Here is an 18,499-nt window from a genome sequence, read left to right on the forward strand (position 1 = left end):
TTCAATTTATGCTTAATACTAGAAAAACGCTTATTATTGTACGTAATTTTGCTTAATCATGTTTCGACATTTTTAAATGTACAATAAGATAAAATACTAATTAATAAAATCTTTTCTTTTTTTAGCAGTGAAAATTCAAACATAATTATCTAAGGAGAGCTTAAAAAAAGAGACTTTTTGGCAGCTGTTCATTATGTTGCCGTTAACTATTACTTTTGATACGCCTTCTTTTATTGAACAATCATCAGGCATTACTCTAATTTTCAGTAATAAATTCCCTCAGTGCTACTGTATAGCTCGGACGGATGGAGAATGCCACTTTAGAGTTCCTCAGAGCGAATGAGGTGGAACAAGGTGACGTTATACAGCACCTGGTGTCCATTGTTCCATGCATAAAGAGCTCTGTCTCTAGGGTTATAATCCAGCATGGAGATATGGGAATACTTGTTCTGTAATGGGATGTCGATATACTCATAAGTAGAGGAGTTGGTATGGAAAGCATAGTAGACCTTTGTCCCTCCCGAGTATCCATTGGTGACATAAAGCGTCCCGCAGATCATAAAAGCCTCGCCTGCGCTCCTCTTTGGGTGGTTGGTGGTGTAGCTTTTGATGATCTGCAGGGTTGATGGGTTGAGCTTGCTGATGATAATGTTTCCAGCATTTTGATTGGTGGCATACACGGCCCAAAGCCCACCTTCGTCCACCATTAGGTCAATGTCGGAGTGACCACCCCAGGAATAGTGGTAGCGGTTGTTGAAGCCGGCGTAATCCAGCTGACCAGACTTGCTGATGGTGGCTGTCTTAAAGTCGAATTTGATGATGGTGTTGCTTTGGAACTTATTGAAGTAGATGGAGCCGTTGTAGACCACCTGTCCTGTGCCCGACCAGGGGTGAGGAAGTCGATGCGAGGTGAAGTTGTCCGAATACATGAAGTCGGCCATGGACTTGTATTCCCGGACAAAGCGATTGTTGTGGTAACCGTCCATGTACCACACCTGGTGGTGGAAAAATGAATGAGCATCAGTGTCCTAACTATTAATTTATTCAAAAATGCATTACAAATGCATACAGTTACTCATGCTATAGTGAGCAGGTTTTTAATTTCTGAAAATGTTCTGGGTAAAAAAATGTCAGGGTGAGAAAACTGTCATGATATGAAAGGTCCTGGAAAGTCTCATTAAAATAATTAAATTCTTGAAGAACACCTTATTAAACACTTTGGTATAGTTTTTTATTATTATTATTAGAAGCAAAAATTATATTTTTTTATTAAAAATTATTAAATGGCTTCACTGGATTTAATATTTGAAAACTTCTGTCAACCAAATAGCCAAGTCATATGGAGAGACCAAAATGCATCAACATATGAAACGATACAAAACAAAAGACCCTCGTGAGTTCAGGTTGTAAAATGTCATGTGGTATAAAAAATAATGTCATTAATGAATTAATAAATATGAATTATTTATTATTTATGAATTATTTATAAATTAATAATTCATTCTATTTGTTAAAAAGCTTTTAATTAAAGTATAATTATATTTATTTTAATGTGTACACTCACATGTATTCAAGGTTTAAGGAAAATACATTATTACTTTTTACTTACACCCCATGACATTCATTTGGCTTGTCACATGTGATTTCTTTCCTTTTCTTTATTGTGGACAATCTTATGTCATTGATCCCTTCACAGTCAAGGTCAGCATGTAACCTGAGTCCTTAGGACTGGTCTGTCTGTTTTTTTACTTGCCTATATTAGCATATCCCTGCAGTGAAGCTATTTCCTAAAACCCAATCTTTAAAACAAGCACATTTTAAAACGGTCTGACCCTGAAATATATGAAAGCTGCACTCTAAGGCTATCAGAGGCTTCACTCAAGGGCAACTCTCTGACCCTTCATCAATCATTTAAGGCTCAGACAGATCTGCAGGCCAGATGCCTTTCTGTTTCTGGGCTTTTCTACTGGATCGATCCATCTCAAAGGGGCTAAAAACTCCACAGCTTCACCTTCAGCCATCCTCTTTGAAGTTGCTGCATTAATATATGATGGGATCATGGATTAGTTGTCAAGCAACTTACTTGCTACTGACATCTAACCAAGATGGATGTGTTAGATTTGTTCAAGAAATTGGAGAAAGACAGAAAGCTTGCAAAGGCAGGGAACTAAAATAGTCTTACACGATTTTTGGTTTTAGCACAGACTACTAAAGTACTGTATATGTGAGAACAAAGATATGAAACCAACAGCAATATACCAACGCTTGTGTGTGGGAAACACTGACACAGGAATTAACAGACATCATTCAGCTCTTACTGGGAATGACTTTGCTGCCACACTAATGAAATCTTGCAAGATTTACACCTATCATTTGCATCTTAATGTGTGCTGGTAATTTAATAAACCACTCTCTTGGCATGTTTGCAAGAAAATACACTGCAGGGATAAAAAGAGTGCTGATAAGACGAAGTCAAATACATTTTAGCCAAGAAAAACACTTAAACAAAAGAAAGCCAGTTGTGATTAAAATGAGGGGTGTGAAGTGATCATGGCTATTTTCTTCTACACAAAAATCCAAATGGATTGAGTTAAGACAGTTAAGATTTGATGAACTCACCCTCGTATCACCGTCAGGGGCAAGCGGATCCGTCATCCAGGATCCATATCTTGATCCAGATGTCTTCATGGTTATAGCATCACTTATTCCTGTCAGCTTCCCACAAGCTGGTAATAACAGTAAAAAATAAACATTATTTTCATAAAAAAAAATTTATCATTTAATCACCCTCATGTAGTTCCAAACCTGTTACAGTGCAACTATACATTTAAATACTAATTAACTGATGTACTTAATATACTTAATGTACTTAATGGGTTAGGGTTTAGGACTAGGGTGTGTTTTAGGGTTAGTTGCATGTATTTATAGTAATTACTTTAGTAACTACATGTAACGTGTAAGAAGGACACTGTAAAATAAAGTGTTACCGACAATTATTTTCTTCAGTAGAACACAAAAGGAAATATTTGGAAGAGTTTTTATGCTGCTCTTTTCCATGCAATGAAAGTGAATGGTGACAAAAGGCTGTCAAGCTCCAACAATATCAAATCAAAAATGTGTGCTATATAAGTTCAGTTAAGCCCAATCACCATCAGGGGAAATTTTAAGTTATTCACTGATAATATTCTATTGTGCGTCGGGATGTATCACACCAGGTTTGACGTCAGTGACACCAAACGTCATTGGTTCTCATGTGTCTCGTAATGTGATATGCCACATTTGAAATTCAAATTGCATATTCAATTGCCTGAATGACTTGGAATATAGTGCATGAGTTGGGACTACTGTAATGTTACTTTTATGGTGCTTTTTGTCATTTCTGGAGCTTGACAGCCTTTGTCACCATTTTCTTTCATTGCGTAGAAAAGAGCAACATGAACATCCAGTCTAACATTTCTTAGAAAAAAATGAATATAGAGTTGTAATGACATGAGGGTGAGTAAACGATGAAAGAATTTTCATTCTTGGTGAACTCTTCTATTTCCTTTAACATGTTGCTCCTTTGCTTTCTTATGGGAGAGCGAAATGCTGTTAAACTTCAATGTTCTGCACTGGTAAATGGGCTTGTGGTGGATGGGGGAGGCGTTGGAGTTCCTGTCATATTCTGCCGTGTGTTAGGCACTCAGGCAGAAGTTTGCAGGCATCAGTGAACCTCTCATGCTCTCTGTTTTGACACAGTGTCAGACAGACGCACTGGAGCATAACTTCTATAGACGTCTGCAGTGTTGTAAGAGTCCTCACAAGAAAGCGTGTTCTTCTCTCATTTATATACTTCTTTCTGGATCTCTTTTTCTGTCACTCTATGTCTTTCAGAGAATTGATGCTGTATCCCTTTCTTTCACTTTCTCTTTCTGTCTCTGGTTGTGTTGTTCTGGCAGTTCACTGAATAGCAACTGCTTTTAAACTTCTACTCCATGATATTTTTACAATATTCTGTTCTTGACACTGAAATGTAATCATTGTGATGCTTTATATAAAACCTCACTGGAGCCAGTTCCGGTGAAATAACTGGTTTAAATGTCACTGACCTGGATATCTGGTGTCATTACATTGCTCTCCAGAATACTTGATTCTGATTGGTCAATCACTGAAATATAATGACACTAAACTGTATGTCTGACATTTTTCAAGTCTCTTGTTTCCCTTTGTGCTCTCTTTCATCTTACATAATAAAAACTCCCTCAATATTCATGTTCATGTATTTATTTGTTTGGTGAGTCAGCCAGTCATTGTCACAAAATAAACCCTTTCAGGATGATAAAAAACCCTTCTGCTTTACGTCTGGGTTTATTTTGCGATCATGACCAGCCGACTGTCCATTATCTCTTATTTATTTTATATTGTGCTCTTCTTTCAAATTACAAATCAATGGGCTATATTATATGTTTTAAAAAATACAAGCTTTGGCATAAAATTACTGCAATCAAATAATACTGATTTACCCTACATTAAATTCACTGCAAAGCCCTTGAACAGACTGACCTCTATACGATTACTCATAATCTGCTAATATTGACCTGTGCAATTCCATAATCCTTTTGGGATTGAATGAGTTGTGATTTACTCACCCAATTCTCTGTTCCAAAACCTGAATTCAAAGATATTGTATGACACACAATATTCAGTAAGTACCAGCCTGACTAACTGTCTCAGCACAGGCGGTCAAGTCTTTCCACCAGATGGCCAAATGTTAGTTGAATTTATGTTAGTGTATTTAGGAGATAAATAACAAAGTACCTTTTCTAGGATTGCAAAGCAGTGGTAGAAACTGAATATACTGTGGATTGAAGGCTGGGATCTTTAGTGCTCATGATTGCTGACTGTTGATGCAATTATGTTGAAATATACAGCAAGCATCACCGAGTTCACAGCCCTACATCGCTAATGTGAGACTTCTGCTCTGCATAGATAACATGTTTGTGTAATTTTCCCACATATTTACATAATGCCATAGCATTAAATGTTGCCAACCCATCCTAAGTTTTCTTCTGCTAAATCTACTATGCTATGCATAATGGAATGCCATTGGATGCACAATTGGTTAGAGAAGCTTAACAGAAACCCATAACTAGTTTTAATGTATTAATAACTCTTTGCGTTGACTTGGTGATTTTATCCAAGCAACCAACTGAATGGATCATTTATGGCACAACATATGCACCTTAATAAATGGAATTGGAAATGGTTGACATTTTTCAATCAAGATTTTAGATTAAATTGTATGTAAATACAACATAATATACAATATTCCATTCAAGTAATTCTTTTTTTTTGGGGGGGGGGGGGGGGGGGGGTCATACTTATATTCAGCAAAGATGCATTAAATTAATCGAAAGTTACAGTTAAGAAAAATCTATATTTTCAATACTTTTTATTCATCAAAAAATCCTGAAAATAATGTATCACGTCACAGTTACAAAAATATTAAGCAGCAAAACTGTTTTCAGCATTGATAATAAATGTTTCTTGAGCATCAAATCAGCACATTAGAATGATTTCTGAAGGATCGTGTGACACTGAAAACTGGAATAATGCCTGCTAAAATTACAGCTTTACCATCAAAATAATACAATTACAGGAAACTGTATTAAAATAGAAAACAGTTATTTTAAATTGTAATAATATTTCACAATATATAAAAAATGATTAAATAAATGCAGCCTTAGTGAGCATAAGATACTTATTTCAAAATATAATATCCATCCATCCATCCATCTTCTTCCGCTTATCCGGGGCCGGGTCGCGGGGGCAGCAGTCTAAGCAGAGATGCCCAGACTTCCCTCTCCTTAGACACTTCCTCCAGCTCTTCCGGGGGGACACCGAGGCGTTCCCAGGCCAGCCGGGAGACATAGTCTCTCCAGCGTGTCCTAGGTCTTCCCCGGGGTCTCCTCCCAGTGGGACGCGCCCGGAACACCTTCCCGGGAAGGCGTCCAGGAGGCATCCGGAACAGATGCCCGAGCCACCTCAGCTGACCCCTCTCGATGTGGAGGAGCAGCGGCTCTACTCTGAACTCCTCCCGAGTGACCGAGCTTCTCACCCTATCTCTAAGGGATCGCCCAGCCTGTATCCAGGATCTTGTCCTTTCGGTCATGACCATAGGTGAGAGTAGGAACGTAGATTGACCGGTAAATCGAGAGTTTTGCCTTGCGGCTCAGCTCTTTCTTTACCACGACAGACCGGTACATCGACCGCATTACTGCAGAAGCTGCACCGATCCGTCTGTCAATCTCTCGTTCCATCCTTCCCTCACTCGTGAACAAAACCCCAAGATACTTAAACTCCTCCACTTGAGGCAGGAACTCTCCACCAACCTGAAGTGGGCAAGCCACCCTTTTCCGACTGAGGACCATGGCCTCGGATTTGGAGGTGCTGATTCTCATCCCAGCCGCTTCACACTCGGCTGCAAACCGTCCCAGTGCATGCTGAAGGTCCTGGTTTGATGAGGCCAACACGACAACATCATCTGCAAAGAGCAGAGACGAAATCGTGTTGTCACCAAACCTGACACCCTCCGGCCCCTGGCTGTGCCTAGAAATTCTGTCCATAAAAATTATGAACAGAACCAGCGACAAAGGGCAGCCCTGCCAGAGTCCAACACGCACCGGGAACAAGTCTGACTTACTGCCGGCAATGCGAACCAAGCTCCTGCTTCGGTCGTACAGGGACCGGACAGCCCTTAGTAAAGGACCCCGGACCCCATACTCCCGGAGCACCCTCCACAGGCCGCCGCGAGGGACACAGTCGAATGCCTTCTCCAAATCCACAAAGCACATGTGGACTGGTTGGGCAAACTCCCATGAACCCTCCAGCACCCTGTAGAGGGTATAGAGCTGATCCAGTGTTCCACGGCCCGGACGAAAACCACACTGTTCCTCCTGAATCCGAGGTTCTACTATCGGCCGTATTCTCCTCTCCAGTACCCTGGCATAGACTTTCCCAGGGAGGCTGAGAAGTGTGATCCCCCTGTAGTTGGAACACACCCTCCGGTCCCCCTTCTTAAAAAGAGGGACCACCACCCCGGTCTGCCATCACAGAGGCACTGTCCCCGACCGCCACGCGATGCTGCAGAGGCGTGTCAGCCAAGACAGCCCCAAAACATCCAGAGACTTGAGGTACTCAGGGCGGATCTCATCCACCCCCGGTGCCTTGCCACCGAGGAGTTTCTTGACTACCTCTGTGACTTCAGCTTGGGTGATGGACGAGTCCACCTCTGAGCCCTCAGCCTCTGCTTCCTCAATGGAAGACGTGATGGCGGGATTGAGGAGATCCTCGAAGTATTCCTTCCACCGTCCAACGACATCCCCAGTTGAGGTCAACAGCTCCCCACCTCTACTGTAGACAGCGTTGGTAGGGCACTGCTTCCCTCTCTTGAGGCGCCGGACGGTTTGCCAGAATCTCTTCGAGGCCAGCCGATAGTCCTTCTCCATGGCCTCACCGAACTCCTCCCAGGCCCGAGTTTTTGCCTCCACAACCACCCGGGCTGCAGTTCGCTTGGCCTGCCGGTACCCGTCAGCTGCCTCAGGAGTCCCGCAAGCCAACCAGGCCCGATAGGACTCCTTCTTCAGCTTGACGGCATCCCTTACTTCCGGTGTCCACCACCGGGTTCGGGGATTGCCGCCTCGACAGGCACCGGAGACATTGCGGCAACATGGTCCACTCGGATATCTCCAGCCTCCCTCGGGATCCGGTCGAAGCTCCGCCGGATATATAATATCCGCCAAAATATAATATAATATAATATAATATAATATAATATAATATAATATAATATAATATAATATAATATAGCCTTTCAATTAATATGACCTATTACAGGTCCCTGTAATATTACCTATTATAATTATAGAATAATTGGAAATGGGTTAAAATTGTTTTTGATTAATCAAATTGCAGGACACTGTTAAAAATGCTTGACATTTTATGGTAAACAATCACAAAATAGTTGCTTCTCTCAAAACACTATTGACTACAATTAAGGCCATCTCATCTATACTGTACTGGTGAACAAATTATCAGTGTTTTTTTTTTTTTTTTATCCAGTAATTTAACTCCCTTGCGTAATGCAGCATTAGAAATTCATGCAGCCAGGAGATTACTGTACTGGGAATAGCAATCTTTCAATAAAATCCCATGATCATATTTAGATGGCTCTCTTTATCACTGCATGTAGCTTTTGGCTCAGTTGAAAACTCAAGAGTACAGCTGCTCTTCTTTTTTTTTTTTTTTTGTGTGTGTGTGTGGGGGGGGGGGGGGGGAGGGGGGTATTTATTGTTAAGCACTAAACCCAGTATGCTGTCCTCCTTTAATCAATCAAAGTAAGGCTACGTTTGCATTATGCATGAGTAATAAATCTGTTATTCATCTGAATCTAAAATAAATGCTCCAAAAAGAAGAGCAATTCTCTATTGTTACTTCTGACCTATATTCCAATGTATGAATAGTTATTAAGATTTCTGTGAAAAACGTACATTTTGTTTTTGGATAAAATCATTCGATGTCCATTCAACTGAGGTTTTGTCTATAAATCAGAGACGTGTCAAAGACTGCGTCCTGTCATACTGATTTTGATAATGTTATTTAATTTACCTGTAAAGTCACTATGAATTCATGCCATGGCTCAGGTGGACCCAAAGGCATTTGTCAGAGTAGAGAACAGCACAGCAGCTTCTCATTAGTCACGTCAGTGTCTAACATCCATATGAGATCCATTCCTCATTTTAGAATAATGCAACGTCTGATTCTGCTGCTACTGTCTGTATCAGATTAGCTATGCTGAGATACAGCATTTCAAACAGGGAAAATGACAGGGATAAAGGAAGGACCGGCGCACATGTTGTGTTGTTTAGATTCAGCATGCTAATGCCTCCAGGCAGCACAGTAAATTACCGTGTTTTGCTCAATCATCATTCACTGAGTCAGGACCATTGTATCTGAAGGGAAGTATCTTGACTTGCATTTACAAAAACATATTAAGGCTAAATGATTAGCTATATGTACTTAGAATGTGGTGTGCCTTTATTTATGCATGTTTTATCTTTTTTTTAAATAAAACTGTATAAAAGCAACACCAATATATTTTTTCGAGCTGCTTTTACTGGGCTGTTCAAATCGTGATAAAAAAAAAAAATTAAATAGAGAAAAATCTTATTTTCATGCATGCTAAAGTGTGTGTGTTATAACTACAAATTGTTCTTCTTGTGCACAGTCGTATGTAACATTATGAAATGAAATATAAAGGTTGTTTGTGTTTGTGCTCAAACTCATCCTACCTAATTTTTGCATGCATGCACGAAGCCTCTCCTCAAGATTAGACACCCTGTTGTGAAGCTCCTCGTAGTCAAAGGCCCCGATCTCCTCCTGCAGTTCATTTAGCACTGATGTCAGATTCTTGACCTCCTCTTTAAACTGCATTACCAATTTTGCATCGGCCTTGTATTCCTCCAACACTGGTATCATTGGCCTAAGTTCCTCCATTTTCGCTTTAATGGCCTGTAAGGTTAAAATAGGCTTGGTTCAGTAGGCATGCGTGTAACGATTGTGTCCAAACAGCTGTCTTGCCCTGCACTTGCCCTCTCTGCCTACTCTATCACGATTTCTGAGTGTGTCTAACAGATGTAGAGTTCAACATGGCATAAAACAAGTTCTCAGTACACCAGCAAAAATTTGAAAAAACTCTCTTTATTTTCCAGTGTTTAAAATGCAAAGTGTCGAAGGTTACATGCTTCACATACAACAATAGTTTCTCTTGTTTCAAAATATCCAAATGTGCATAAACAAATCTGAATTAGGAAAAGACATGGAGAAGATGTCATAACATAAGAAAATCTACTCAAGGAAGGCTGCAATAGTGGCATGCACAAAAAGAGCGCAAACAGAATTCAAAGTTGCTTTGTATTTAAAATAAACTGAATGATGCGATCAGTTGACCAGCTGAGGATTACAATGGGATTGAACTTGTTCTTCAGTCTCTGCAGCTTTGATTTAATTCATAAAGTTAGCCCTGCAAGCAAGAAAATAAAATTTTGTTGAATAGCTAACTCGCTAGCCTTTCTAATACACACATTTTCACAGATACAGCTGTAAGTACAGAAATAATGCAACACATTTTATATGAAAAATAATTAAACAGGATGAACTAACACACAAATGCATGCTTGAAATTATTTGCAGATGTGTAAATAATCATGACGGTTTATGCCCAAGTTTACGCACAAATGAGGACATAGATTAAGATATATACACACACACTACCATTCAAAAAGTCAAGAGTTAGTTAAAAATGTTTCTGTATTTTTGAAAGAAGTCTCTTAGAAGAAAACCTAATATAGTAAAACAGTTACACTGTGAAATTTTATAAAATAACTATTATTTTATGGCTTCAGTGTTACATGATTCTTCGGAAATCGTTCTAATATGCTGATTTGCTCCTCAAGAAACATTTCTTATTATTATCTGTGTTGAAAACAGTCGTGCTGCTTAATTTTGTTGAGAAAATGGTGATTAAAAAAAATCACAATTTTTTTATGAATAGAAAGTTCAAGAGAAAAGCATTTATTTGAAATAGAAAATCTTTTGTAATATTTGAAATGTCATACTGTAAATAAATAAATATTATATTGTACTGGGATCATAAAGTGCAAAATAATCTTCGTCCAAACAAAGAAAATGCACTTCCAATGTCCTTTGATTCCATTTATCAAATTCATTCTTTATGGTTTCCTACTTCAGCTGAAATGCCATGTTTGTATATACGCTCTGTGTATACCTGAACTTCTGAGAGTGAACAGTGCTATGTAGGCTCTGGTATAAAGATCATGACGGTGTATACGATGACCTTTTCCAGTGATTGCATCCAAATATTTGATGCTTTCAAGTAATAAATGTTTAAAGGTCAAGCCTTAAAATGTTTTGAGTAGTTTTCTTATTTGGTAAATGAAAAAGAGGTGCTGCCAACACTGGCCTTCTGAGCTGCGTGATTTGTGTGCACATTCCTGAACATAATATTCAGTTTAACAAAAACAAAATGTCCAATGCACTATTTTTTTTTTAAAGACTTTGAATGGCTAGATGATGCTGAAGGAGCTAAAAGATTGTGCTAGACAGATCTATAAAATCTATGTCACTTTGGGAGCCGGATACACACTACAAATTGCAATGCGCAACAAATCACTGCGCCTCCATTTCGAAAAATAGCAACAGCCTCATTAGCATGCAGATGCAATTGATATCAGGCAGCTAACAATACCTAAGATGGAAAATGAATCATGTTTTGTAATTCACTTGTGGGGAAAATGCCTGTGTCATCCACTCAGGAGGAGAAATCATTCATAACAAATATCCTGAGCTCACTTGGCATGCAGATATACAGAAAATGAATATGCTCAGTTGTTTTCTCAAAGATCGATTAGTTAATGTAATGTTAAAGGCCAGTGTTGGGAGCGGAATTAAATAAGTGAGTTAACCTTTTTGTAAATGGGAAACATTGTATGCGGATATGAATTAAATATGACATTTACAAATGGAATAACCACAGTGAAGAAAATTTGGATGAGTTCATATATTTGTACACACCTTGTATTGCTTTGCGATATTCTGCTTGTGGCTTTCCTCCACCTGTTTGAACTTAGATTCCAGGCCTTTCAACTGCACCTCCATTCTTTGCACATACTCCAGGTCTTTCTGGGTCCTCTGGTCAAGACTCTGGATGGACTGAGTCATATTCTGGACCTTAAAGAGAACATAAGAGACGAGTAATAAGCCATGTCCTGGGTGACAACCCTGCCGAAAAGATCTATGAATGTGAGCTATTTATTCTGACAGTAGGGCGTTGTGTGGATATGTGTGTGTGTGTGTGGATTATTTTCAAAGGTTACTTTTTCCAGGAGCTGTCTCAGTTGTTTGGTCCTGGCGTCCCGTGAACACATGGTCTGCTGAGGAGCCACAACAGTGCACACACACCTGCCCTCACTGTCCTGCGCTGAGCTGTACACCTGCCACGACTCCTCAGGGTTAGCAGGCAGCACCTGGGCAAGGGGCAAAACAAAGAGGAAAAAAGGTCAGTGACGGATCAGGAAAAAAGGTCAGTGACTGCAGTCTTTGGGGAGGTTAATTGCCTGAACACTTACACAAGAGTCAGACTGGAAGAGTTTTCTGGCCAGTTGATGGAAACGGTCATGCCAGGTCTTATGTTATGTCTTAATGTTTACGTTGCAATAATCTTACATTTAATCAATCATGTGTTTCTTTAAACAATTGGTGACTGTGGTTTATGGAATGTTGCTTTTGTCAATTCTGCTGAAGTAAATATGTCACCAAGGTAATGTTATTTAGCTGGCTGATATAGATGAAGATTTTGTGATTGTAAGAACGACTTGCTAATCTTGGAAGCGTGAGTTTTATTCAAAATGAGATAAAAATGATAAACAAATCAGTAATGTGTCACACTGTATGCAATTGTTTTCCAGCAAAAGTGTTTATAAAGTGTAGGCTATAACTTAAAATAATATATGATCATTTGTGGCAGGACTAAGGAAACTTATTATTGAGCCAAGCTACATTATCTATTCTCTCTCTCTCTCTCTCTCTCTCTCTCTCTCTCTCTCTCTCTCTCTCTCTCTCTCTCATTTTGTTTCTCCTTGTCCATCAAGAGCAGAGCAGTGCATTAGTGGTCAATATACTGACAAAATACAGGTTTCTAAAGATTTTTATAATTTGTGCTTTGATGTGAAATGGTCTCAAGGAGATTTTATGACCCAGTGGTTTTACATAAAAGAGCCATCTGGAAGAGTGAGCGTTTTCCGTATGTCTTGCCCTAATCCTGAGTAATCTAATGAATAATCCATATTCAAAACCAATGCGGACAGAAAGCACTTTTTATTCAATCTAAGGAACATCTTTGTAAATCTGCTACTAATGCTGAATTCAGATTAAAATACAATCTATTGTTTTTATGCTATGAGGACAGAGCTTACCACAATATCAAAATAGTAAAGGCATACATTTAAAAAAAATAAAAAAAATAAAAGAGAGTATCTTTGTCTTGCTCACAAATAACTGATTTAAATAATATAGATTTCAACAGCATTTATATAGGTGACTCATAACAATTACCCAAGACTACAAACCCACTCAAAGTCAATAAAGTAAAATATGTCTAATGTCTTTAAAAAAAATACACACAAACACACAAACAGAACTAATGATAATGCATGTGTTCAAACAGTGTCAAAAAATGTGTTCTTTTTTTGTCATTGTAGGCTATTGTTTGCCACCTTTTTGTGTTTCTACATTGATTTGTGCAGTGACATAAAAGATGAATAGGTACTGTACAGTTAAAGTCATGCAATCCCATTGGATAATTGAAGTCTGTGACTGAGATTAAATTCCAAACAATACAAATTATTATACAATATTATATATAGCAACAATTCCTCTAATGCACAAAATCTGAATCAACATTAAACACTTATATAGTTGCACACTGAAACTCTCCTTATAACAAGTATATGGCGGTACCACCATGGTAATGATATCATATACTTCAATCTATAGTAGGCTACTAAAGAATTACCATATTCATATTATGGTATATGTTACTCCAATGAACAGTAGTTAAAAGAATACAATGCACCATGTATAAAACATTATATTGGCATAGTCTACAAAAAATAAAAAATACGTTTTTTACGAGTTAGCCTATTTTTTATAGCCGAATTACATAATTTTTCCATTTTATAACATGCATTATTCAAATAGCATAACCAATTGTAACGTATACATAATATAAATGTTTTTTGTTGTTTTTTTGCAGCTCAAATTGTCTAAATTGAACATGAACAAAGAGAATAAGGAAACTCACGCCAGTGCTCCGGTCCGGCACACCCGGGGGTGCCACGCTTAATTTGGTGCTATTCAGACCAACTAGAGAGGGCAACGTTTGCGACATCCAGTTGGTGATCATCGCCATCGTGCTGAGCACTACTCCAATTTTCAGCAAAGGCACCGACATCTCTGCTCTTCTCTTTCCCAGTAACCTTCATTATACACTTTCCAGTAGAGAACTGTTCTGATAACCTGCGCTACTGACAGAGGTGATGTGCTTTTGTAAAGCACTCAGTGTAAATGAATTCATCTCGGACGCTTCTGCTCGCACCTATACTATACTGAACTTTAGAATCACGCAAGCTCTCTCGGTTTATAAGCAGAATGATGTGCTGTCTCCTTTCTTCACGCGAATAACGAACGACGGCAGTTCAGCAGACGATCTCATCTCACTGGTTCCGTGCCCCCGCCCACCCAGTATTGGTGAAAAATTCATAAATATCACAAACCTCCCCCTGGCGCTCGACGCACGAACGAAATCACTGAACATGTAGAAAGTTTTCCTTAGTATCACGATACCCACACTGACAGCTATAGGCAACTTAAAACAGTTAATAGACAAAATGCACTCTGCTGAGGCTGAGGCGCCTCCCTTTGATGCAGAGATGATGTCTTAATAAGTAATTAACTAAATATTTAAAAAGTGTAATGAAACAACGTTTCAGTATGCATCAAAGTTGGATAACGGACTACATTTTTTTCAGAATATGTGCTAAATAGACGCTTGAAGGCGCGTTCGCCTGTGGCAACAGTTTTTTGCTTTTGCTTTGTTATAAATTTACATAACAGACATACACACAAAGGGGCAAATGTGCTGGAGGCAATACAATTTGGTTTACGCGAGAATTACAAAGTCGACTCCGTTGAATAATTTGCGCGCTGTGTAATAGTGCGGCTCATCGGTGTAATAATAACGATTACTTGTACCGCGACTCTCTACGGTATGTAGTAGGCCTACACAGTAGGCATAGCCTACAATTTATGCTAGATAGAATATGCTAGATATGCTAGACACATTATTTATTCTAGATAAAATAAAGTTACTATGATTGTTAAACTCTAAAATATCAGCAGATGTTAGATTAAAAAGATAACTCACTCATTTATGAGTCACTTCTGAACAGGGGGATTTTAAAAGGATAGCTGACCAATTGTCTCTCAGCGTGTCATGATATTATTTGACCAAAAGAGGGCAGTACAGGTTTCCTTCTCATTTTTAACATTTTGACAAGTTCCAATCAGACGCCCTGCCACCCACCACCCCCTTGCCCAGCATATAGATAATTATTTTATTTCTTTTAATAAAACATCTTTGGTTTGGTACTAGGCTACATATACATCATAGACATGTTCCTAATGAAGTGGTGACAAATAGCACTCACAGCCAGACATTTTAAACAGATTTAATGTAAGAACATCCTTTTCCTCTATATCGTCTTCATTTTCTGTACTTTTTCTATTTGGTTTTGGCTAGCAACATTTGTTTTCACCTGCACTAACACAAAAGGGGGAATACCTGATAGGTCACTGATTTACACATGAGAAATGTCCTTCCTGTGCAGGTCAACCATATTTACGAACGTTTTGAGCAAATTTATAAAATAATAATGTGCAAATCAACTTATTTTGAATAAAGATTAAAGATATCGTCTAAAATAATGTTTTACTTCTGAATATATTAACATGCTGTAATATAAAGTGCTTCTAACTCTAACTAGTATAATAATTGGAAACAATGTCAATTTTGTATCAACCTGCATTATTATCAAATGAAACAGGAGCTTTTTTTTCTTCTTCAGTGATTTATAATCTGGGGCAGATTACAAATCATGGCACAGGGCACTTAGTTTCAGACAACTGATTCAATTAAATGAATCATACAATAAATCACAGTTCATAAACGAACACAATATTAGCATGTTTTCTTAATAGCTTGTAGTGTTAAGGTGAAATAATAATAAAAAAGCCCCATGAAAGACAAAAACAAACACAGAACAGAGGCTAAATTATTTTTCTGTACATAAAAGCAAATGACCTTGCCCCTTCAGTATAGCTTTTTCCATTTGATTAACTCACCAACAGTGTAAAATGTCAAAGGCGTAAGAAATGACAGTTACTGAAGAGAAAGCATCAATGAGTGTGGAGAAAGCAATTTGCTTGCTATTTCTGTCTTCAAAGTGAGATTGTAGAGTGTCAGAGACAATCACAGTGTGGATAATGAGAAAACACTGCACAAGCCCTGGAGTGTTTTATCTTGAATAGGAATCATCATACAAATGATACAATGATGCTGACGATCACTCACACACACAGAGACTTCACTGCTTCCAAGAGGCATTTATCTTTAAATACTAAAACTGTCAACTATTACTATGAAAACACATGCATTATCATGCACAATAACCTACATAAAAGTTACTATAAAATAACCCCTCTAGCCATGTGGTACGAAGGCTCTATACGAGAAACCCCGCTGTGATTTTCTTCTAAATGAGGTTTATCAAATCAGTCCATCCCGATCTCTGCTGCCCAATAGTTTAATCTGAATTTATGATAATACATGAAACCGGCTTATTTTGAGCAAATCTGCCTAATTAGCCCGAGATGTGCGCTGAAAATGGCGTTTATAAACCTACTTGGGTGAGTTCAGTGCCCATCAGTACAAGGAGGGTGAGACTCAGGAGCTTGCTTGCAGGCTGCATCTTCTGCTGCCGATGCCACCTTATCCGAAGATATCACATGCAGAGCTGTTTTCTGTCCAGTTGTCCGGCTCTCTATTAGACGCTCCTCTTGAAATTGCGTAAAGGCTATGTTTTAATTCAGCGCCAAAATAATGGGAAAATAAGACTGGAATGGTTTACAGATGCGTCTCTTTGCATATTTATCTCATCTCAGCTCCTCGACGCCTCCTCGTCCTCTTTCTTCCTGGACCACCGATCCGACCGCGAATGTAGGGATGTGCACGAAAGCGGCGAAAATATTACTTCATCACTGGACAAACTTGGCTTGGTTAATACGAGAGGGAAGGTGTGGGCAGGAAATTTGAGAAGCGGGGCCAAGCAGTGGCGCTGTACCGGATGTGACACGGACTGGAGTGGGAAATTCAAGAAACGTATTCAGAGGGACATGAGCAGCGCGCGCGCAGCGTGAGAAGCTGAGTGGAGAGCGCGCACTTGTTCTGCCATCACTGTTGGACATGAGCTCTCAGTGCGGGTGAGAAACAGCGCAGTTCACAGCAGAAGTGCCAGGGTTTCACTAAAGGATAATAAAAAGAGTGGCGAGGTTGCCATGGAGACTCCTCCTTGGGTATCCCTGGTAAAAAAGAATATATATATATATATATATATATATATATATATATATATATATATATATATATATATATATATATATATATATATATATATATATAAGTATTAGAGCCCTGCATTTCAGCCCGAGCCCGACGGGCCCCGACTTTTTTACGCCCCTAGGGCCGGGCTTCGGGCCAATTTTCACGTCATAGTTCACATGCGGGCCGGGCCTCGGGCCTTTTTTGAGTTATCCTTCTTTTTATATTTTTAGACATTAATAAAAAAAAATATGAGAAGTTGACGTCGACGATAGAAAAACAAACATAGAAAGACATTTAATAACCTCATAACTTTCATAATCTTATAATTACACTGACATATGATTGTCATGACAGTCGCACGCACGCACGCACACACACACACACACACAGAAGGTTTCCCGTCAGCGGAACCAACGATTCACCTCATGTGCAAATAATGGAGAATATTAAGAGAAAAATCGCAAGTGATAGAAGAGAGGACTGGGTTAAAATCTTCCACTGTGGATGCTATTCTTTTTCTCCACGATGCTCTGTAAAAGACTGTTCTAACTTTTCGTTTGATTGGACTTTATTTTCGTTTAACTGTTGGAAACTACTGATGTTTTTCGTTTTTCGTTCGATTGGACTTTATTTTCGTTTAACTGTTGGAAACTACTGGGAAAAAGAATGGCCATGTTCTGTGGTGCATTTTTGAGGTAAGATAACCTGCAAGTTTGTTTTTGATTTATTTAATTTAATTTGTTTAGATTGACTATTGCTCATTTCGTTTGCGAGCGCTGTTGCGAGCAGCCTGAGCCTGCCTCAGTATTTCAAAAAAAAATTACTCACTGTGGTTTAATAAATAAACATTAAACTAACTGTCTGTGTGATATGCTTGAAGTGTTTTATATCTATGGATTTTATTGTAGCTAAGTAAAGTATTAGCGTTGATTTGAGAGGCTAAATTGATCAAACATGTTTTACTCGCTGTTGGCTCGGCTTGCTTGGCCGTCATTTTTTTTTTTTTAAATGCTTCAAACATTTGTCTAAATTAGCTTAATAAAGAAATGAAATGAAAAGAAAAGAAACATAACTAACAAAACAGACATATTTTAATGGCAGTCTGCCGCTGTGAAAAAAAAAAAAAAAACGGGCTCGGGTCGGACTCGGGCTGATAATTCTGATGAGCTGTCGGACACGGGTCGGGCTAGGGCCTGAGCGTCTCGGGCCAGGGCCGGGCTCGGG

The 18,499-nt window shown here is 38.8% G+C and overlaps 2 protein-coding genes across 4 annotated transcripts in view; both read right to left on the bottom strand.

Moving 5' to 3' along the window:
• The window catches only part of ppil3 (peptidylprolyl isomerase (cyclophilin)-like 3), a 359,195-nt gene that overhangs the window by 65,652 nt on the left and 275,044 nt on the right, over positions 1–18,499 (bottom strand). The gene's annotated exons all lie outside the window — the stretch shown is intronic.
• On the bottom strand, positions 124–17,020 carry olfm1a (olfactomedin 1a). 3 transcript variants are annotated; one of them, XM_084114546.1, is made up of 6 exons: positions 13,919–14,303; positions 11,934–12,083; positions 11,632–11,787; positions 9,330–9,549; positions 2,620–2,726; positions 124–995 (listed from the first exon to the last, which is right to left on the bottom strand). In XM_084114546.1, exons 1-6 carry the CDS (start codon positions 14,066–14,068, stop codon positions 321–323), a joined length of 1,458 nt encoding a protein of 485 aa, XP_083970672.1. In that variant the 5' UTR covers positions 14,069–14,303; the 3' UTR covers positions 124–320. The 3 variants fall into 3 exon arrangements, with proteins under 3 accessions (XP_083970672.1, XP_083970673.1, XP_083970674.1); XM_084114547.1 differs by lacking the exon at positions 13,919–14,303 and adding an exon at positions 16,578–17,020 and having other exon boundaries at positions 183–995; XM_084114548.1 differs by lacking the exons at positions 124–995; positions 2,620–2,726; positions 9,330–9,549; positions 13,919–14,303 and adding exons at positions 9,721–10,060; positions 16,578–16,958.

Source organism: Abramis brama (assembly GCF_963993115.1).
Source record: "Abramis brama genome assembly, chromosome: 5".
Lineage (NCBI taxonomy): Eukaryota > Metazoa > Chordata > Actinopteri > Cypriniformes > Leuciscidae > Abramis > Abramis brama.

What these genes read in the sequence shown, in the direction of transcription:
- olfm1a (XM_084114546.1), bottom strand. Translation starts at nt 14,068, where the DNA reads ATGTCGGTGCCTTTGCTGAAAATTGGAGTAGTGCTCAGCACGATGGCG. An exon ending in TGCCGGACCGGAGCACTGGC is followed by an intron (nt 12,084 to 13,918) that starts GTGAGTTTCCTT and finishes CCCCTTGCCCAG; the next exon opens with GTGCTGCCTGCTAACCCTGA. An exon ending in TGCATGCATGCAAAAATTAG is followed by an intron (nt 2,727 to 9,329) that starts GTAGGATGAGTT and finishes TGTTATTACCAG; the next exon opens with CTTGTGGGAAGCTGACAGGA.